General features: G+C 65.5%; 5 protein-coding genes across 5 annotated transcripts; 2 read left to right on the top strand and 3 right to left on the bottom strand.

The window, feature by feature from the left end:
* Positions 1 to 1175: 1175 nt before the first annotated feature.
* On the top strand, positions 1176 to 2006 carry EMIHUDRAFT_420450 (hypothetical protein; the record flags this gene model as incomplete). Its single annotated transcript, XM_005766873.1, has 2 exons — positions 1176 to 1541; positions 1620 to 2006. The coding sequence occupies 2 exons, from the start codon at positions 1179 to 1181 to the stop codon at positions 1854 to 1856; spliced, it is 600 nt and encodes a 199-aa protein (XP_005766930.1). The 3' UTR covers positions 1857 to 2006.
* Positions 2007 to 2859: 853 nt separating this feature from the next.
* EMIHUDRAFT_448095 (hypothetical protein) lies at positions 2860 to 7255 on the bottom strand (the record flags this gene model as incomplete). Its single annotated transcript, XM_005766872.1, has 17 exons — positions 6713 to 7255; positions 6261 to 6640; positions 6011 to 6117; positions 5783 to 5940; positions 5485 to 5712; positions 5068 to 5411; positions 4962 to 4999; positions 4845 to 4896; positions 4700 to 4774; positions 4565 to 4627; positions 4440 to 4499; positions 4152 to 4232; positions 4013 to 4098; positions 3742 to 3817; positions 3581 to 3650; positions 3387 to 3490; positions 2860 to 3084 (listed from the first exon to the last, which is right to left on the bottom strand). Exons 2-17 carry the CDS (start codon positions 6579 to 6581, stop codon positions 2860 to 2862), a joined length of 2088 nt encoding a protein of 695 aa, XP_005766929.1. The 5' UTR covers positions 6582 to 6640; positions 6713 to 7255.
* A 3028-nt stretch (positions 7256 to 10283) lies between these two features.
* Positions 10284 to 11754, bottom strand: EMIHUDRAFT_448093 (hypothetical protein; the record flags this gene model as incomplete). The annotated part of the gene is made up of 6 exons (XM_005766871.1): positions 10284 to 10303; positions 10353 to 10641; positions 10784 to 10813; positions 10862 to 10915; positions 10964 to 11116; positions 11200 to 11754. 6 exons carry the CDS (start codon positions 11752 to 11754, stop codon positions 10284 to 10286), a joined length of 1101 nt encoding a protein of 366 aa, XP_005766928.1.
* A 1982-nt stretch (positions 11755 to 13736) lies between these two features.
* On the top strand, positions 13737 to 15692 carry EMIHUDRAFT_461482 (hypothetical protein; the record flags this gene model as incomplete). The annotated part of the gene is made up of 9 exons (XM_005766870.1): positions 13737 to 13983; positions 14046 to 14106; positions 14176 to 14397; positions 14468 to 14527; positions 14604 to 14673; positions 14745 to 14903; positions 15035 to 15250; positions 15321 to 15345; positions 15419 to 15692. 9 exons carry the CDS (start codon positions 13737 to 13739, stop codon positions 15529 to 15531), a joined length of 1173 nt encoding a protein of 390 aa, XP_005766927.1. The 3' UTR covers positions 15532 to 15692.
* A 1873-nt stretch (positions 15693 to 17565) lies between these two features.
* EMIHUDRAFT_96227 (mitochondrial solute carrier protein) lies at positions 17566 to 19431 on the bottom strand (the record flags this gene model as incomplete). The annotated part of the gene is made up of 5 exons (XM_005766869.1): positions 17566 to 17643; positions 17754 to 17828; positions 17867 to 17938; positions 18017 to 19030; positions 19285 to 19431. The coding sequence occupies 5 exons, from the start codon at positions 19429 to 19431 to the stop codon at positions 17566 to 17568; spliced, it is 1386 nt and encodes a 461-aa protein (XP_005766926.1).
* Between the last annotated feature and the right edge of the window lie 556 nt (positions 19432 to 19987).

Below are 19987 nucleotides of genomic sequence, written 5' to 3'. Positions count from 1 at the left end.
GCTAATAGTATAAACAGTGTGAGCCTGTCAGTACACGCCCCTATGCCCCCCCAGCCGTCCTAAGCCCATGGCCATCACCTCAGGCACCCGGATAGCCGGCCGGATGCATCCGCTCTCCGGGCTGCTCCGCTGCGCGACCGCAGGGCGGTACAAGGCTCGGGCGGGCGGCGGTTGCCGGACGACAGTGCCCTACGGCGTGAACCCGCATGCTTTGCAGGCTCACGAGTCCGAGCCGAACGCTCCTCGACCGCTGCTCGTCTCCTTCTCCGGATCCCTCGACGTGTGCTGCTCAGGGGCGCGGGTCCGCTGCGCCGTTGGCGATGTGCTCCTCTCCTCTCTGTTCGCGGACGACGTCGAGATCATGCCGAGCTTGCACCCCGGAACACGCAGCATCCATAACGCGTCGTGCCTTGCACGCACACTGGCCAAGCTCGAGGCGGCGACGAATGCATCCTACGCGGCGCACGCGCGTGGCGTATGGGCCGCGCATTCGAGCCCTTGGGAGGGAGGGACCTCTCAGGCCGTCATGATGAGCCAGCGCGCAGGCAACGCGTTGGCACGGTCGGTCTTCTGCCTGGTCCCCGCGGGAGACACCTTCATCTCCTCGCGCATCTACTCGGCGATCGGCGCGGGATGCCTTCCCGTCCTGCTCGGGAGCCACATCTGGGACACCGGAGTGCTTGCCTTCTCTTCGCGCATCGACTACCGCGCCTTTGCCGTCGCTGTGGACGATCACGCCTATCTCAGATCGCCGCACGGGCTGGTGCCGAAGCTCCGCGCAATGCCCCGCGACGAAGTGCTGCGCAGGCAAAGGGCGCTCGCTGCGGCGCGCTCGCACCTCATCTTTGAGGCGGCGGGCGGCGCGGCAGCGGCGGCCCACTTTCTTGAGGATGCGCTGCGCTCGTGTTTCCCGCGCATGGCAGAGTGCGGAGCGCGCCAGGCCGCGCCCGGCGCAAACGCGACAGCGCAGTGGCGCCACCTTGCGCGCCACTGCGGCTCCAGCAGCAGCGCCGACCCGTCGCAAGGCTCCAATCCACTGCAGGCGAGTCGGCTACTTCCGACGACGTCGCTCCGCCCCCTGCGTCTGGTGTCGTCGCACAAGCCGAACTGGGATGCGCTGCCAGCGTGCGTTGCGCAGAACCTCAACAACTGGTCGGGGCCCCCCCGCCCGGGCCCGGATGCAGGAGCCTGCCGCGGAGCTGACGTACTTTGACGACGATCAGGCTCGCGCATGGATCGACGCCCACACCATGTCTGGCGACGCGTACAGGAATCTGACCATCGGAGCCGCGGCGGCGGACTTCTTCCGCCTCGAGTATCTGCTCGAGACAGGCGGGACGTGGATAGATCCTGACCTCCCGGCCGTACGGTTGCCCTCGCCGGTGACCGACGACCACCCATCCCACTTGTATCTCTTCGACACTGGGTTTGGAGACTTCAGCATGACGGTGATGAGCGGGGGTCGCGGCCACCCGCTCCTCCGGCAGGCTCGAGACGACATACTTCACAACGTGATCTCGCAGTCGCACCGGCGAGGGAAGGTGAGCCGAGGGTTGCCCCTAATTGCCCCAACACCTTGTGTGTTTGGAGAAACTACCTCACCGTGCCCACTCCTTTAGGTGACCTCTCTCACCGGGCCCACCAACCTCAAGGCCGCTTTCAAAAAGCTCTACAACGTCACGTCGCGACGGCTGTCCAAGGGCATGCACTTTGCGGGCACGCCGCACGCCCTGTCTTACTTGCGGACGGCGCACACGGGATACGGGGCGGGCACCAAGCTGCCCTGCTACAATGCCGCGCTGGCCAAGATGGGCTCGGCCTACTACAAGAGGTGGGGCTCGAACGCGCACTTCTAGAGTGACCGATCGCGCGCGGGAAAGGATGTTGATTGAGGCTGCGCAGCTGCGGGGGCCTTCTCAAGTTTGTTGTTTAATGTGTTTAGTGCCCGCATATTTCGGTGGTACGATACGGAGTGTGCGACGCACGTACAATGGTAGTGCTTGAAACGCAAACGGACACTGTTCGAGCTAGAGCTCGTGCAGCTCCTGTCGCAGCGAGCTCGTTCCAAAACCGCCAACCGACATACGGCTCTAACTTGTCACAATCGGCTTTACGATTACGTCCGGCGGGGGCCCGAACGGCGTGATACGAAAAGGCAGGGCGAAGCAAATGGAGAGAGAGTACCGAGAAGGCCGTGGTGGAGGGGAGGGACAGGAGGGCGACACGAGGGCGAGGAGGACGAGCGGCCCGCACAGACCGCGACTTCCGCGAGCAGACAGCGCCTGCTGGCCATTTCGAGACATTCGCGAAGAACGCTAGCGACATGGGAGAGCTTCGTGAAGGGTGGATTGAAAAACATTCGAACAAAGTAAGAAGAGGCGACGGGAGGAACCGGCAGAGTATGCAGTGACGACACGTGACCCCCCCCCCCCCCCAACACACACACACCACGCTCACCCTACACCCACGCGCGCACTGGGCCTTGCACTTTTAATGCCGTGGGGCTCCTGTCATCTAGAGACGTGGAGAGACGCGAGGGTCGCCCCCCTTGCCCCACCACCTCGTGTGTGTGGAGAAGTTTACCTTACCTTACCTTACCTAGGCCTTGTGGCCCTTGCACTTTGAATGCCCGGTGGGGCTCCCCCCCCCTGCCTGTCAGGGTGCGTGTGCGTAGCTTGCGAGGGTTGCCCCCCTTGCCCCACCACTTTGTGTGGGTGTGGGGAGAAATGTACCTCACCTTACCTTACCTTACCTCTATTTCGCCAAATGCGAGAGTTTTCTTCGCGCCTTGGAGAGTGACGGTCACGTAGCGGTGCCTTGAGGGGGGGAGGGAGGGGGGGAAAGGGGGGGGGGGGAACCTTAGCCAGGGGGCCAGTCGGTCGCGAGGCGTGGCGGCGGGAGGGGGTGGCAGGCGTGCTTGGACTTTGCAGCGGCGCACGGCGTCGTGACCGGCCCCTTCTTGATTTTTGACCAGGCAAATGGTCCGCCGCACTTCACTGCCATGTCGCTGGCCGAGATAACGATGCGATATTTGTTAGGTCTCGTTCTTGAGAGGTTGCCGGCGCAGGGAGCGCGCCGGCGAAGCTGTAGTCGAGGAGCCTCTCCGCCTCAGCTTACTCACTCTTCTTTGCCGGCCGGCCGCGCGTGGGGCGTGCGTGCGCTTGGTTGGTTGGGACAAAAGGGGGGGATGAATGAAGACAGGAAGGACCACGAAGCTCGAAGGGATTACAAAGCAAAGGAAACCGGATCCAGCAGGGAGTGAAGGCGGCGCTCGAGCCCTCGGACGGAGGCTAAGCCTAAGGGCCTGCAGGTCACGTTTCAGGTGGGATCGCTCCTAACAGGCAACGGGGGCCAATCGAAAACGGAGGCACACGCACGGGGGTGACCCGTCCTGCCTTGCCATCTCCGTGCCCACGAGCAATGTACCGCAAGCGCCGCAAGCAACCGATGGTGATGTTGGCGCCGGGCTGCTGACCAAAAAGGGGCGTGCCTGGTCATGTGTCTGGTGGTGGCATACAGGGTGGTTGCACACCTGGGACAGAATCGTGACAGAACCGACATACGGCTCTACGGCTTTAACTTGTCACAATCGGCTTTACGTACGCACGCACGTCGGTCGCGTGCTCTCGCTGGAGGACCTGCTGCTGCTCCTGTGCGAATACGCCCAAGAAGAAACAGTACTGAGTACACAGTGCGGCTGTGACGACTGACGTGGCAACCGCAAGCTGCTGGCGGTACAACCGGACGCGCGACCATCGGACGCACGATATTGAACGAGGGAACCGTAAGACTTGGCAGGGGGTTGGGGCCGCCGTCACTGCGGCAGCAAGATGCGAGTGCTCTCCCCACGGGGGGAGAGGGCGGCGGCGGCCGACAGCCGGCGCGCAGTGCCGGCGCGGGTGAGGGAGGGCCTTCTCTGCAGCGTCCTCGCGCGGGGCGAGCGAAGGGTGGGCTCCGTGTCGACGCCTAGTGGACGATGAGTAGCAGTGAGCAGCAAGCGCCGCCTCCCCACGAGGGGAGGGCTCCCGTCTCGATGCCTCCCTTGCGCTGCCCGACGGCCGGGCAGACGTACTCGTCCACCGAGTTGAGGTCGAGCGCCTGTTCACAGCGGGAGGCGTGAAGAGGCGCCCAGTCACAGCCCCCGAGCCGACCGCCGGGCCGGGCGCCTCTTGGAAGCGGCGCCCCCCCGCGCCAGACTCCTCCGACTCCTCGTCCCGCGAGAAGAAGAGCGCCTGCAGCAGCCGGCCGAAGACGAGGTAGCAAAGCAGCACGCCAAACGCGTAGAAGAAAGGGGTCATCTCCCCGAGGTCGTCGCTCGCCGCGGCGGCGGCCGCCGCCTCGCAGTCCGCCGCCCCGCCTCCGAACAGGCCGTCGATCAAGCCTCGCTCCTCGCCGCTAGCCCGCTGAGAGCACGCAGCGTACGCCTTCGCGCGCTCGACGGCGTGGTTGCGCTCAGCGTAAAAGATTGGTGCCATCGTCACGTGCAGGAAGAGGAGGGCCTGTGACTCAGAAGAGAACGGTCTAAGGTGTTAGGCACAGCAAGCCGTGCAGGGGAGAGGAGGGCCTGCAGGAAGACGCGAGACCGCTTGGCCAAATCGTCGTCGAGGGCACTGGGCCGCGCGTACACCTGAAAGGTGCTCGGGAGCAGGGACTGTTGCATGGTTACTCTGATACCGCACTGTCCTTCTCATGACTGCACCTTGATGAGCATGAACTTTTGCACGGCGGCGGAGAGGAGCAGCGAGGTGCCGCCGATGAAGTAGAGGATCGGGGCCTGGGGGAGATCGCCCCAGATCTCGCGAGACTTGCCGGAGTTTCCCGAGATGGAGCAAGGGATGGGGCACCGCGGGCGCAAAGACGAGCACCACCGCCGCCATCTTGAGCATGTGTGCGTACCTGTGACTCAGCCAATCCTCGATCAGACGAGCACCGCCGCCGCCGTCTCGAGCGCGCGCGCGTACCGGTCGGCGAAGCGCCACACCGGCGGCTCGTAGAGGGCCTACTCAGTTACTTCTTCATTGATTACCGTTGATTCATTAACTACCACGCCGGCGGCTCGTAGAGGGCGTTGATGCTCCGCTGCGCGCGCTTGAAGCGGGCGAGGGCCCGCATAGCAACGACCCTGCACAGCGTGAGCACCTCCGAGAAGAGGACGAGCAGCACGATGTCCGTGATTGCGATCACAACCATCTGCGTCACCACCCCCGACTCGCCGTACCAGTCGAAGCCGTAGAGGCGGGTGACCAGCTCGCCAGTCACCTGTCGGAAGGTGGCCTGGGCGGCGCCGAAGGCGGCGGAGGCGCACTGAGCGACGTGCTGGAACGGCTCGCTCAGCGAGGCCGGCTCCTCACTCAGCTCGTCATGCAGCATCGCCGCGCACAGCCGCACCGCCCCTTCCACCGACTCGTCGCCTGCAGTGAAGGAGCGGCCGATGGCTCACGAGTGCGCCATTCGCTGTCACTCCCTTCCGCTCCGACACGACACCTGCGGAGAGGGCGTGCTTCGTCGAGTTGAGGAGCAGCGCGGTGTACCCCTCCCCGTCGGGCAGCGGCGAGTGGACGCGCAGCATGAGCAGCACGTAGTTGAAGATGTAGACGCTCGCCGAGGTGACCATCGTCTTGAGCTCCATCGCGCTCCACGAGCCCGGCTTCTCGAGCTCGACGAGGAAGCCGAGCCCGACGCGAGCGCCGACGTTGAGGCCGACGATGGTGCCTGTTCAGAGCGGGAGGGGTGGCGAGACGCCGTTCACACTCCCGCCGCCCCCGCCCGCCGCCGCCGCGGCCCGAGATGAGGACGACGAGGCTCTTTTCCGTGTCGATGCCCGGGATGCCGGTGAGCTGCGCGGAGACCCAATCCACCAGCGGGTGCAGAAGCGCGTCCACGGTGTCGTCGCCGTCGGCGTGCAGCGACGCCGCCGTCTCTCGGTTGCCGGCGAGCTGCCTGATACGTGATTCATCGCGGTGAGGCGTCGGCAAGTGAAAGACTCTCGGCTGGGCTGCCGGCGGGCTGCATCTTGATCTCGGTCATGGTGAGGACGATGTTGAGGGTGAGCATGATCGAGATGACGATGACTGCCCAGTTGACAAGCGGCATCACCCAGCGCCGACAGGTCGAGCCCTGGGACGGCCGTTGGGCGAGGGTCAGGGTTTGGTGTCAGGGTTAGGGCTGGGGCTGCAGATGGTGCAAGAAAGCGCACTATTCGCGCCAATTAACGGGAGGTTCGTCCAGATCTGCTCAGTATGAATCACTAGTTGGAGGACCTCGTACGGGAGGTTCTTCCAGATCAGGTCGGTCGGCTCCGGAGCGCGGTGCACGCGTAAGTAGCCAGCGAACCTAGCAACCCTCTCCCCGTCCCTGCCGCAGCAGCCAGGGGGGCGGAGAGGGTACCCGGCGAGCTTTGCGTAGGTCGCGCCCAGCGCAGCGCCGCCCGCGGCGCCGAGCAGCCCGCCAGAGTACGCGGCGGCGCGGCGGGAGCCCATGCCCAAGGCGCGCGCGGCGACGGCCCCAAAGACAAGGCCGAAGGCGCCGCCGAGAGCGCCGGCGAGCAGCGTGCAGATGGCGGCCTCGGGGTGGTCGAGCATCCGAAGCCGCCGGAGGCGGTAGCCCAAGCCGAGCGGGTCGCAGCCGCCAAAGAGCAAGCCTGCTCACAGCTGGCAAGGTGAGGAGACGCCGTTCACAGGCGCCGAGTCCTTGCGGCCAGCAGAGAGCGGGCCCGCGGTGCCGCAGATCACGCCTCCCAGGTTGGCGAGGTGGGAGGGGGAGAGGCCCGGAAAGAAGCCCGCGAGGAGGCGGGAGGAGGGGCCGAAGCAGACCCCCGCCAGCGTGAAGGGGCCGAGGAAGAGCAGCGCGCACACCCAGGAGCCAAGCCGCTCCCACGGCCGCCACGCAGAGCGCGACTGCTCCGCGTCTCCCGCGTACCGAAAGGTGACGAAGCACCGGTCCCCCACCGCCACCGACGAGGCCACGCCGCCGCCCGCGCCTCGAGCCGCCACACTCGACCATCCGCTGGCGCCGCTACCGCAGCCGCGCGCGCCGCTGCACTCCCCTCCCTGCCCGCCCTCCCCTCCCCGCCCGCCCGCCGCTCCGCCGGCGGCAGACGCATCCGAGGCGCGGAAGCCGCGCAGCCGATCCCGCAGCCACCCGCAGCCACGTGACGCTCTCGCCTGCTCCGCGGACGCGTCCACCGGCAGAAACCCCCCTCCTCCACTTCCTTCTCCTCCGCCTCCCCCCCCTGCACCGCAGCCGCTTCCGCCGCCGCCGCCTCCGCCGCCCTCGCCGCCTCCGCCGCCCTCGCCGCCGCCGCCTCCTCCGCCGCCAGCCGCCGCTCGCTCGCTCGCCCCTCGCACCACGTCACCAAGCCTCTGGCGCGACGGCGACGCGGCGGCGGCGTCGGCTGCCCGAGCTGCCCTTGCCACCTCGGCAAGCCTACTCAATCAATTCTTTTCGAATTGCCCGTTGACTGAAGCCCGGGCCGCCCTCGCTCCGTCGGCGAACCGGTTCGCACGCACTCTCCTTGGCGATGAAGTCGGCGGAGCCGGCGCGCTCGGCGGACGCGGCTCGGCGGCAGCCATGTCTGCTCGCCCCCCGGCGGCCGTCTCCGCGGCGCCGTCCAAGTCGACGAGCTCGGCGTAGCCGCCTCCTATCAGCGGCGGATTCAGTGAGTCGCAGCGACCGGCTCGTCCGAGCCGACGGGCTCGGCGCTGCCGCCACCGTGTTGGGGTGCGATGGCGCGGGCCAGCCGCCCGCCGCCTCCTGGCAGCTTGCTCGCCACGGAGCGCAGCTGGGCGGCGAGTGCGGCGGTGCCGCCGGTGACCGAGCCGCGCTTTGGGGGCCTCCCGGCAGTCTCGGCAGGAGGCTGCTCTGCTGGCCACTCGCTGTTGGCGCCACGGAGGCTGCCGCGGGCGAGAGCGGTCAGCTGCGCCTCCTTGCGCTCGAGATCGCGAGCATCCTGCCGCTCCTTCTCCTCGATCTCGCGCTCGAAGGAGCCCCAGCCCGCGCAGACCTAGCCACTCGGGGAAGGCCTTTGGTCACTGGACGATGGCCTCATCACCGACTTGGTCACCCATGCCGGCGCGCAGACCGAGTGCACGACCAAGGCGCTCGTCTCCAGCGGCACGGGCGCCTCGTCGAGGAGAGCGGCGGTGGCGCGCAAGGCGGCGGGGGTGCAGCGGCCGAGCGCGCCCGTCGCAGGATCCGTGGTCGCGCGTGCGAAAGCGGCGGTGGAGGAGGAGGGAGGGGGGAAGGCGGCGGCAGCCGAGCCGGCAGAGCGCATTGGTGACGCGACGGCGTAGGCCTTGCCTTGCGCCTCGACGCGCGCCTGGAAGTGGCTGGCGACGGAGGAGGCCGCCTCGAGCTCCCTCTGGTGGAGCGGCGCGCGGCGGTACGTGTCTCCGGGCGGGTCGCCTAGGAAGTGTCTAGGAAGTGTCTAGGAAGTGTCTAGGAAGTGCCTAGGAAGTGTCTAGGAAGGGTCGCCGACTAGGTCGAGCGAGAGCTCCGTGTGCGAGAGCTTGCGGCGGGAGCGCTGCCTACGTAGTTCTTCCTCTCGGTGAGGCACGAACTAATGAATGAACGCGTTCGGCGGCAGCGCTGCCTACGTAGTTCTTCCTCTCGGTGAGGCACGAACTAATGAATGAACGCGTTCGGCGGCAGCGCTGCCTAAAGAATCACTAGCCTCGGTGAGGCGCGGGCTAGTTAATGAGAGCTTGCGGCGAGAGCGCTGCCTCCGCCGGTCCCACGACCGTACAACCTCTGTCGCGAAGAAGTCTGCGACGTCCTCCTCGCTGCGCACCGCCTCGGGGGGGAGGGAGGAGAGGCCCGACACGGCGACGGCGTAGTCTGCAGCGGAGATGGTCGACTCCTGCGTCGCCTTTGCGCGCCTCGCGTTGTTGGACGCGAGCCAGAGCAGGTACGCGGTGAAGATGACGGTGCCGGCGAGCGAAGTCATGCCACCGTTGAAGACGGACAAGTTGGCGTCCTTGCCTGACTGGGCGCCGAGGGTGGAGCCGACCAGGAAGAGCTCGAGCCAGTGGCCGCCCATCCCGTCCTCGAGCGCGCCCGCCTGTAGCTGGGTCTGGTAGTGCATGTACATGTTCTTGAGCATCGCCTAGGAAGTGTCTAGGAAGTGTCTAGGAAGTGTCTGGTAGTGCATGTGCATGATCTTGAGCATCGCCTAGGAAGTGTCTAGGAAGTGTCTAGGAAGTGTCTGTGGTAGTGCATGTGCATGATCTTGGGCATCGCCGTCATCGAGACGAAGCCCATGCAGAAGAAGCAAAGCGCGAGCGAGGAGAGCTGGCCGAAGAAGAGCTCGACCTGCGCGGGCGGCTAGGAAGTGTCTAGGAAGTGTGAAGGAAGTGTCTAGGAGGTGTGAAGGAAGTGTGTTGGGAGTGTCTCGGAGCTGTCCATCGAGAGTGGGCCGTGCCGTGCCGTGTCTCTGGTGGGAGAGGGCGCGGGAAGGGCGGAGGGCGATCGCCTTGGTGACTGGTGGGAGAGGGCGTGGGAGGGGCGGAAGTGTAGCGCACCCCGATGCCGAGCTCGTGCAAGTCTGAGGATGCGCCGCCGAACGAGAAGGAGGACGAGTCGAGGAACGAGTACGGCAGCACGAGCAGCATGGGCTGGCCGCGAGAGGCGGAAGGGACGGGGAGGGGCTCCTCCGTCTCGAGCGACTCTTCTGGAGGGACCAGGTACCAGCCGTGTGCGTACTGGCCGCGCGAGTCAGCGATGTTGAGCACCGACGCCTGTGAGCAGGCACTCCTGCTGTGAAGAGCTGCGGTGGGAGGAGTCGGCGATGCTGAGCACCGGCGCCTCAGACTGGTCCGTCGCGCTGCCGACGCCCAAATCGCACTCGCGCAGCCGCCTCCACTTGTGCGCGTCTCTGCCGACGGGCTTGTCGCTGCTGCTCGCCGAGAAGGTCTCGATGATGCCTGGCTCGCAGCTCGAGGCGTAAAGAGACGCTGCCCACAGCCAGAGGTGTGAAGAGGAGGGGCCGAGGCTGCCGTGCTTCGCCGGCCGCGCGTGCATGAGCTCCAGCGGCAGCCTATGGATGCGGGGTTTGCAGAAGCGCTTCCGATGCGCTTGCGGGCGGCATCCGCACCACAAGCTCGAGCCGGCAGCCTCTCTCCGACGCCTTGCTCGTCGACGGCGATCTTTTGCCACACCGACCCATCCTCCTCCACCCTGGTCTCCGGCCGCATCATGTACCAGTGCGACAGCTCGCCCGGCGGCATGTGGCCTCGCACCTTGACCTGCGGCCGGCGGTGCTGATCAATCACCAACTAGTCATCTACTTACTCAACGCGCTGCTGGCCTGCAGCGTGCGGTGCAGCGCTCATTACTTAATTAATTAATTAATAAACTAAATTCATTCATGGCCTGCAGCGTGCGGTGCAGCGCCCGCAGCAGCAGCGAGCGAGCCTCGGCCTTGCGAAGCGCGTCCGGCAGCTTCTGCCGCTGCAGCAGCTGCAGCAGCCGCCTCCGCGCCTCCTGCACCACCTCCTCGACGCTGCCTCTCCCGGACCGCGAGCTGGCGACGGAGCGCTGCAGCTGGTAGGCGTCCTGCGTGAAGGTGCGCGTGCGGCGGGGTGGCTCGTGCAAGGAGCGGCGCGAGAGCGGCGTGGCGTCCTCGGACGAGGGCGGAGCGACGACCTTCAAGAGCACGTCCTCTGATCATTGACAATTATAATTAAGTCCTAGATGATCGGACGAGGGCGGATCGACGACCTTGAAGAGCAATATTGATCACTTATTAGTAGTTCAGTCCACTATTAGACGAGGGCGGAGGGGCGACCTTGAAGAGCACGTCGTCGAGCAGCTCCGCCTAAGAATGGATGACTAACCATTCACTGTTACCTTTTCATCAGCGGACCTCGTCGAGCAGCTCCGCCTCGCTGCTGCCATCCGCCCGCTTTGGCGGCTTGACCTAGTGGCAGTAGCGAGCGACTCGTCAAGAAGAAGAAACACCCCGAACAAACGCCAAGCTGCTGAGGGGCGGCTCGGCCTCGTCGTCGTAAAAGTAGACGAAGCCGCCGTCCGGCCAGTAGTTCTCCACGCCAGGCAGGCCGGGGATCTGCTCCGACGGAGCGAGCCAGCAGAAGCCGGTGACGCCGATGTCGATGAGCGGCTGCAGCCTGCGGAGTGGCAAGGGGCTGCTCAGACACTTGCGAGAGGAGTGGGTTGGCGGGTCGAGGAGCGCGGGCGCCGGACGCGCGAGACGCGGCTCGAGTCGTAGAGGAGCCCGCGCAGCTGCGGCGAGGGCAGCTGCCGAGGCCCGTCAAAGTAGAGGCCACTCCCCTCCTCCAGCGCGTTGACTCCGCAGACGCGGTGCCGCTCGTCCCAGTACACGAACCCTCCGAAGGACAGGAAGGAGAGGAAGAGGGTGGCGGTGTCGCGGCCTCCGCCGGCTCCCACCTCCTCCGCCGGGTCACTGCGGAGAGACAGGTCCGACGCGCCGACGAGCGGGTAGGCGAAGGCGAAGGTCGCAGCGTTGGCGGGGATGCCGGCAGCCTCCTTGGCTTCGTCGTTGAGAGTGACCTTGGAGCGCGGCGAGAGGCGGCCGTCGAGCCCGTCCTCGTCCGGGAAGTGGTGGACGACCAGCCCGGCCAGTGTCTTGCATGCCAGGTCGACCGTGTAGTGCCCGCCGTTGCGCGAGTGGATGGAGTGGGTGGCGAGGCCGATGTCAGCCCACGAGATTGGCTGTGGGAGGAAAGGGCCGACGTCGTGCAGCGGCTCCTGGTGCATCGACCGGCGCCGCTGCTCCATTGCGCAGGGAAGCTCGTACGCCAACGGTGCTCGAGAGGTCCTGCGGCGCGGCTGCAGCGCGCTAGCGCCGCCGCGCCCTGGCAAGAAAAAGAATTTAAAAGTAGAACTCTCTCTCACAGCACACAGGCTCGACACAGGTGCGAACTGGCGCGTGCTAGTACTATCACCGGCACACCACCGGAGCCGCCTAAGCGACTCCGTTAAGAACGGCAATGCACTTTGCACCGTGCACAATGCCGCTGTCCCCGCACGAAGAAAAAGAATTTGGATCCGGCTGCCTCGCACAACTCCCTCAATTGGGTTGTCCGTTTTCTTTCTTTCTTTCTTACTGGGCACGAAGGTTGCAGCGAGAATCGGAGAGAGACTGCGAAGTGAGATAGGAAGAGGCGGACGCCCAAGGGTGGGCGACGGCTAGCGCACCACACCCCTGTGCCTCTCCTTAAAATCCCTGTGTGGTGGCGGCGTGCCGTTCTCCCATCCCTCCCTTGGGTTGTCTGTTTTCTTTCTTTCTTTCTTACTGAAAATTTTACGAAATCCGGAACGTCGCCTCGAGACCATGGTGCGCCCCCCCCCCCCCCCCCTTGCCCGGGGCGGTGGCGCGCGCGAGCGCCGGGGTACTTTGGACCCGCAGTCTGGCTGGCGCACACTCGCACTTAACACAGGTACACTACGGGAGGGCCAAGCGACTCCAGCGAGGGCGGCGAGGCACTTAAGCTTAGCTTCGTGCACAGAAAAAGAATTCATCGTCTTGCCATAAGCAAATGCAAACCGCTCACCCACGGCCCACGCGCACTGGGCCTTGCACGTCAAATGCCATGGGGCTCCAGTCGTCTAGACGTGGAGTCGCGAGGGTTTCATACCACCACCGCGCACTGCCGCTTCCTTTTTTCGCGCCATCCCGCAGCTTCCGCCATTTCGTGAGCCTATCGTGCGCGTTGCAGTGGCTGGGGGCCTTTCGGTAGTCGCTCTGCCACTGCGTGCACTCTCTGGCTGGCGCGTCGCAGATGTAGCAGTAGCAGCAGGGGCACGCCGCGGCGTTGCCATGGAGCGGCCGTTTGGCAAAGGCACCCTGCGGTGCCCTGAACGGCGCCGAGGGACAGAGCGCGCGTGCGTGCGGCAAGTTTAGCAGCCCGCCCGTCGACGCCGTAGCTTGTACCTCTTGTTCTCCGTCACGGGCCGCCAAGGCGGTGCGAGGCGGAGGGGGCGGAGGCGCCACTTCCTCGACATCGCTCGTATATCCCCTGCGCCCATCTCCACCTTGACGCGTCCGCCTTCCTTACCTGGTGCCTCCACCTCCGCCTCCACCTCCTGCTCCAGCACCTCCCGAGTGCGCCTGTCGAACAGGCTGCTGCCAGTCGGTACGCCGAGCTTGACTGCTGCTGCAACTGTGCACGCGCCCCGGCCCTTCAGCTTCCCCTTGCTGGCGACGCCGATGCGGACTGCGACGCTTCATGGCGGACCGCTCTCTCGCGAATGCCATTCACCCCCCCCCCCCCCCCCCCCGAGCAAACGAGCGTCAATTTCGGCGCGTGATTTCCGAGCAAACGAATTCAGGAAGTTTGCGCGCAGATTTCTTTCACTACGGTGTTGGCGGATTCGATCATCTGCCTGAGGACGACTTCCTTTATGGCGAGGGCGACGGCTTCTAAGGAAGCCGTCCGTCGCCTGCGCCTTGTCTGTCGTGTGAAGCACCTCAACCTCTCACAGACCAGCGCATAGCGCCATAGGACGTATTTTCTTCTCATAACAAGGCTGTGAATCGTGCGTGTGCGAAAGGCTTTTACGGTGAAATTCTTACACGCAAAATTCTTTTTCTCGGTGTTCTCGATGCTCCTGCAGGCCATCGGGTCGTCTAGTCGGCTAGTCACCAGCGTCCACGGCGGCCGCATCTGACGCCGGTGTCGCCCTCCCAGGTCGTCGCGCTCTCGCTGCTGCCTCGCACGCCTGTGCCGCGCCAGTCGCTTCGGCCGCTCCACGTCGTCATGTCCGCACTGACCGCAGACGACGACCTTCCGATCGTGATCGCGGGCGCCGGGCTGCACGGTGCCGCGCTTGCTTACTACCTCACACAGCGCGGCGAGAAGCCTCTGCTGGTCGACAGGCACTCAGTCGCCGCCGCTGCCAGCGGCAAGGGCGGCGGCTTCCTCGCGCGCGATTGGGGCAGCGGCCCGACCGAGCAGCTGCACACCACCTCCTTTGCGCTGCACCAGGAGCTCGCCGAATCTCTCGGTGTCCAATCCTACCGATCCCCGCCCTTTGACTAGCAATTAATAGTTCAGTGTCGATTGAAGGCATCACTTCGTACCGCAAGATCCCCGTCCTGTCGGTGACGCCTGGCGTTCGCTCAAAGAGGACGGCCGACGTCGGGCACCCGCGGCTGGTCCCATCCTGACTTGATGAGGAGGAGTTGGTGGTGGATAGGACGACCGACATCTGCCCGTGGCTCGACGGCGAGATCGCCGACTCGCGCTGGATGGACCGAGACGGCGGGGCGCAGGTGGCGCCGCACGAGCTCTGCACCAAGCTCGTCGAGGCTGCGCTTTCGGCGGGCGCCTCGCTCCGCATCGGCGCTGTCGAGGGCATCGAGAAGAGTGGCGGCGACGCGTCAATGTCGGTGTCCGCAGTCGTGATTGACGGCGAGCGGTCCGCGTGCTGCGCTATTGACTGCAACCAACAGTGACATCTCGTCTTGTGCTATGTCCTCAGGCGAGCGGGTGGCGTGCCGCGCGTTTGCTTGCACGATGGGCCCGTGGGCCGCCCTCGCGCAAGACTGGTTCGACACGTCCCTGCCCCGATGCCCGGCATGGCTGATTGGTTCCTTGACCATTGTGGTTGGACAACTCACTCAGGTTCGACATCCCCGTCCCGATGACTGGCATCAAGTCGACCTCGATCGTCTTCAAAGACGCGAGTCGCGAGGCGGAGCTAATGAATTAGTTAGTGAGCTAATGAATGAATGAATTAATTAATTCAAAGACGCGAGTCGCGAGGTGGAGCCCTTCGCTCTCTTCTGCGGAGAAGACAGCCGGTTCGGCACGCACCTCGAGGTGTACCCGCGCAACAGTGGCGAGGTGTACTTGTGCGGCATTGGCGGGTCGGAGTATGTCGATGCCGACGAGCTGCGCGCAGGGAAGTACCCACCGGGCCAGGTGCAGAGATTCCCCGAGACTCCCCGAGACTCCCCGAGATTCCCCGAGATTCCCCGAGATCACGCTCGGAAACACCCCCCAGCTCAAGGATTAATAATGAGTAATTAAGGACCCCCCTCCCCCCGGGCCAGGTGCACGCCGACCCTGCGCGCGTCAAGGCGGCGACGGACTCCTTCTCGACGATGTCGAGGCGGCTGGGAGGGACGCCAGACACCGTGCAGGCGTGCATGCGGCCGTGCCCCCCCGACGCGCTGCCGTACATGGGGCGAGTGCGGGGCTTCACCAACGCCTACATGTCGGCGGGCCACAACTGCTGGGGCATTCTGTGGGCGCCCGTCTCGGGCAAGGCGAGGAGGGCTCGAGGTGGCCCGAGACGGACCGAGACTGTCCGAGCTCACCGAGATCGTCCGAGATTAGGCGATGTCAGAGCTCATCCTCGACGGCCGAGCCCCCCCCGTGTGCTGCGACCTGCTGTGAACCGGGGACCGCTGTGAAGAGGGGACCGCTGTGAACAGGCGAGGCGTCCTGCGTCGACCTGCGCCCCTTCGACCCGGCGCGTTTCGCTAAGAAGAAGTCGGGCGGTCGGGGCCGGAAGCGCGGGGAGGAGAGCGTGGGCGAGCAGTGGTGAGAGACGAGAGGCAACGCCCCGTCGTACGTCGCATTCCGCTCTGGCAGTTTGGCTCTCTCTGGCGCTGCCGGCTGCGAGCTGGCTGCGAGCCCGGTGTCCAGTCGTGTGTGTAGGAAACTCGCAGCGACAATTTTTGCAATCGACGTAAACCTTTTTCCCGGAACATCGCTCTCGGCGGGTGCAGACGAGACTCGAGAGACGTTGCCAGAGCAGAGGTAAGGTAAGGTAAGGTACGGTAAATTTCTCCACACACACAAAGTGGTGGGGCAAGGGGGGGCGACCCTCGCATCTCCACACCCGGACACGGGCAGGAGCCCCACGGCATTCAAAGTGCAAGCACTGGCCCGGTGCACGTGGGTGAGCAGCCTGCCCCTCCCTCCCGACAAACCAACTCCCGCACACACACAATCGCACTCTGGCCATCGAATGACTCCGAATGACTCACTGTGTATGCTAAGACAGAATCTCCGCAGACATCCAAAACGGGCCGTGCCGCGTTTGTGGTGTCTTCTCAAGCACTAGCATCCGGGCGCCGCACTCGAGTGGGGCGGGTCACATCTATGTGGGCCCAGTGTGCGCACTCGGCGCATATGCTAGTGCTATCCTGCCCTATGGGAGGCAGAGGGATGGGGGGAGGGGGGGGCAGAGGTAAGGTGGGGTGAGACTGACTACTGCCAGGACGCAGGACCAGGAGGGCAACCAACTCATGGGTAGTGCAGAATCGTCCCCCCTCTACAGCTGAACGATGGGTCCGTGCTTTGGTTTCACAACACGTTTGGTCCTCGCTATGGTACGGCTCACCAGATGCGACAGGAGGGTGAGTATCTCCGCGCTCGCACTATTTCACGTTATATCAGGCGCTGTCTTTGCAAGAACCGCAGCAGCGGTGGTTGAGCCGGTCCGCCGGGTTCGAGCCGGGAGCTTTTGGCTCCAGGTTCGATTCCCGCGAGGAAGGTCGCTTCGCTCTCGCGGAGCGAGCGCGGGCGCGCGACGCGTGCGCGCGCGTGTGCGCTGCTGCAAGGCGAGGCGCGGCGCGGCGTGGCGCGGCGCGGCGCGGCGAGGCGGGCGGCGGCGGCGCGCGTTCGTTGCTTTTGCTCGGGTGATGATGCCGCACGCTGAAAAGTCCTTGGTGACCCACCGCGGTGGCAGCGAGCCAGAGCAAGCGACCTGCCGCATGACGGGTTGACCCGAAAAAAGAAATTTTGGCAAACGGAACGATATAGATCGTCGCGAGAGAGCGGCGCCGCCGCGTGCGCGCAGCAGCCGCCGCGGCAGAGGCGAGCCGCGGCGACGTCCGCACTAACGGATAACGGCCATTGGCGGTTTTTCTCTCTCTCTCTCTCTCTCTCTCTCTCTCTCGACCCTATCCAGTGCTCAAGTGCTCAAGCTAGGGGGTGGCAGCGCCCCAAAATCCCCCAGTGACTCTGAAAAGCTGGCTATGTACCTTTCTGAGCGCTGTGGTCGCCGCAGACTGGCTCCAACTTGACGGCGGCATGGAGACGTGATGCCTTCATGCCGCCGTCAAGTCGGAATCGACATACAGCTCGATGGTTTGCCCGAAAAGGTACGTAGCGGCGTTTCTGGCGACAACAGCGCTGCGACCGCGAAGTGGCGGTGGACATGCTCCCACGTTGCCGACGCAGCGCCGGAGTGGCCGGCGCTGCTCGCCGCGACCACGACGGCTACTCTGATACTCCGGGCCGACCCGTCCTACCCGACGGTGGCACTCTTCCACGTCTCGCTCACGCGCTGAGAAAATCTGAAACGGCGTGCAGCAGAGTCACCGACGAGTCGGTCCGCGTGCCTCCTCGTGTCCCGTACCATTCTCACACATCCATAAACTCACTTTGGCCTCACTGAAGCGATGCCTGAATCCTGAATCCTCAGATTTTAGATTAGGACGCTGCGCACCCTCTACGCCTCACAATCGGACAACTTCTACCAGCTACCCCACCACTGAACGCCGATGACGGGCGCGACACCCCTCCGGTCCGCGCCCTCGCCGACCGGCTCGCGCCGGCCGAGTCCGCCGGCTCATTCTCTCGAGCGCGCGACCAGCGCCTTCCGCGCCTCCTCGTAGGTGGCGTACGAGATCGCCACTGAAGGGATCGCCTGCTCACAGCAGCGGGTGTGATTCGGCGGCCTCCACAGCTGTTGAGATGGCCCGCCGGCGGAGCCGCCTTGCTAAAGTTGGGCCCTATCCCGCTGTACAAAGCGCGCACACCGCCCGCCGCGACCGTCTGGCGCAAGCAATCGAGGGCGCCGGTGTACTGGGGCATGCCCGACATGCCCTGCGCCTGCTGGCAGTCGACGAGGCGTGAGAAACCGCTCGGACCCCCCGCCCGCCCGACACCCTGGTGCGTGCCTGCAGCCGGGTGCGGATCAGCTGCAGCGGGTAGGCAACCACCTACAAGCAGTAACCAGGGTGTTGGAGTCAAGCGGGCTAGACAGATGCGCGTGGCCGAGAATTAAAATGTTCGGCCACCTGGCCGCAGACCGACGAGACGGCGCCGCACCCCAGGAAGACCAGTGGGCCGGGGTCGGCGCCCGGGTTGCGGTCGGCGTACTGGTCCTTTAGCGTCTGATACACCATCATGTCCGTACCCGCGTAGGGGATGATGCCGGCGATTGAGGCGCCGAGCCCACCAAACAGCCCTCTCCAGCCCTCGTGTTGCAGCACTCTCCGCACGGTGTTCGCCACGCTGCTGTACTCGGAGCCGCCCGTCGAGAGCGCCATGCGCGTCTTGACCGTCTCCAGCGGGTAGATGACCGCTTGGGCGATGGCGCCCGCGATGCCGCCAGAGACGAAGCGCTCCAGCGTGGTCGGCGACGAGGCGTCCTCGCAGAAGCGCGCCTTGAGCAGTCCGTAGGCGAGGAACTTGACGCCCGACTCTGGCGCAATCTTTAGCACATTCGCAAAGTTGCCGCGCCAGAAGCCGAGCGCTCCGTCCGAGGCGAGGATGGAGCGCGCCACGAGCGGTGCACCCCTCGACGCATCGATCTGCATCATCGTCTTGATGCGGTCGATCGGCGCCGTCGCCGTGCGCGAGACGGCGCCGGCGATGGCGCCCGCCGCGAGAGAGACCCACACTGGCTCTGAGACGGCGTCCTTCTCGTCGGGCGGAATCGCGGACCCCTCGCCAACGTCGATGGCAGAGGAGTGGTGAAAGTATTCGAAGAGCGCGCGCACATTGCGCGCGGGCAGCAGCAGGCAGAACTGGCGGAACGCGAGAAAATCTACCTCTGGGTCTGCATCCACGTCGCCCGAGCCGGCGCCGTGCGCCATCTGCTGCACCATCCTGCGGAGGCGTCGGTCGTCGACACGGATACTCATCCGGTGCAGCGCCGCGCGAAGCTCCGCGGCCGTCACCTTGCCGGTTCTGCTCGTGTCGATCTCGTCGAACATGCGGCGGAGCAGCTCCTCCTGCCTGCTGGTGTAGGCGACAAACTCCGAAAAGGAGATCTTGCCGTCCTTGTTGGCGTCCATTGCGCTGAAGGACTGAGGGAGGCAGCAGAGGCGTCACCGGAGGGTGTGGTGGTCGCGGGGGCGCCGTGGCGCGCGCCTGAGCCAGCAGCGCGCCGTCCGGAGAGTGGCCCTGTCGGAGAGGCGAGCGAGGGGCTGGGACTTGCGCTGCAGCTGAGATCGCAGGCCAGCGTCGGTGGGTGCCGGCCTCTCCTCCCGAGCTGCCGGGGGACGTGCGTGCACGTGTGCATGAGTGGTGAGTGATGGGCGGATCGTTCTCTGCGCCACACCTGGCGGATGAGGCAGACCCGGAGCTCGTCGACGTCGACGTAGCTGTTGGCGTCGAGATCGATGCCGTCGAACGCCGAGCGCAGGACACGCAAGCCCTCCTCTGCCGCCGCGTCGGCGTCTCTGCCGCCCCTCCGTCCGGGTGCCATGTGCCGACAATCGGACGCACGACCGAGAGTTATCGAGTTCTCGAGAGAGATTCTTGCATTTTTGCTCCCGGCTTAGGGAGCAAGCAAGCCCCCTCAACCCCAAGTACTCACCATTCTTACAGTGGTGTAGCTTGTGCAGAGGCTGCAGCCTCTGCTGGGGCGGAATGCGCGGGGTTTTCGGCGCGATGCCCTCGGCGAGTACACGCTACAGCTGTGCCGCACGCTCTCCTGCGCGCGCGTGACGTGTGGGACGCGTGCGCTGCGCTCAAACGTCGCGATTTGGCGATAGGCGCTCGAGCCGGCGCACAGCGGATAGGTGCGCCGCGCAGGGGGGGTCGGAGGGGTGCGAGAGGGGGCGTGGGTCGGGCGCGCACCGGCTGGCTCCGGGAGCGGCCGTCACGTCGAAGAGGGGGGCTGGTGCTGCTCGAATGACGAGGCGTGCCGCTCCGCTGCGCTGCCGACAGCCCGCTCTTCCGAGCCGGCGCGTGGAGGCGAGCCGCGGCCGGTGTCGCTGGTGCGGGGGCGGCGCCACCCTTTTATTCCCCCCCAGGGGCCC

The sequence above is a fragment of the Emiliania huxleyi genome (genome assembly GCF_000372725.1).
Source record: "Emiliania huxleyi CCMP1516 unplaced genomic scaffold EMIHUscaffold_5, whole genome shotgun sequence".
In the NCBI taxonomy this organism is placed as follows: domain Eukaryota; phylum Haptophyta; order Isochrysidales; family Noelaerhabdaceae; genus Emiliania; species Emiliania huxleyi.
Note: the sequence above shows the minus strand (reverse complement) of the source record. Positions and strands in the feature narration are given on the sequence as shown.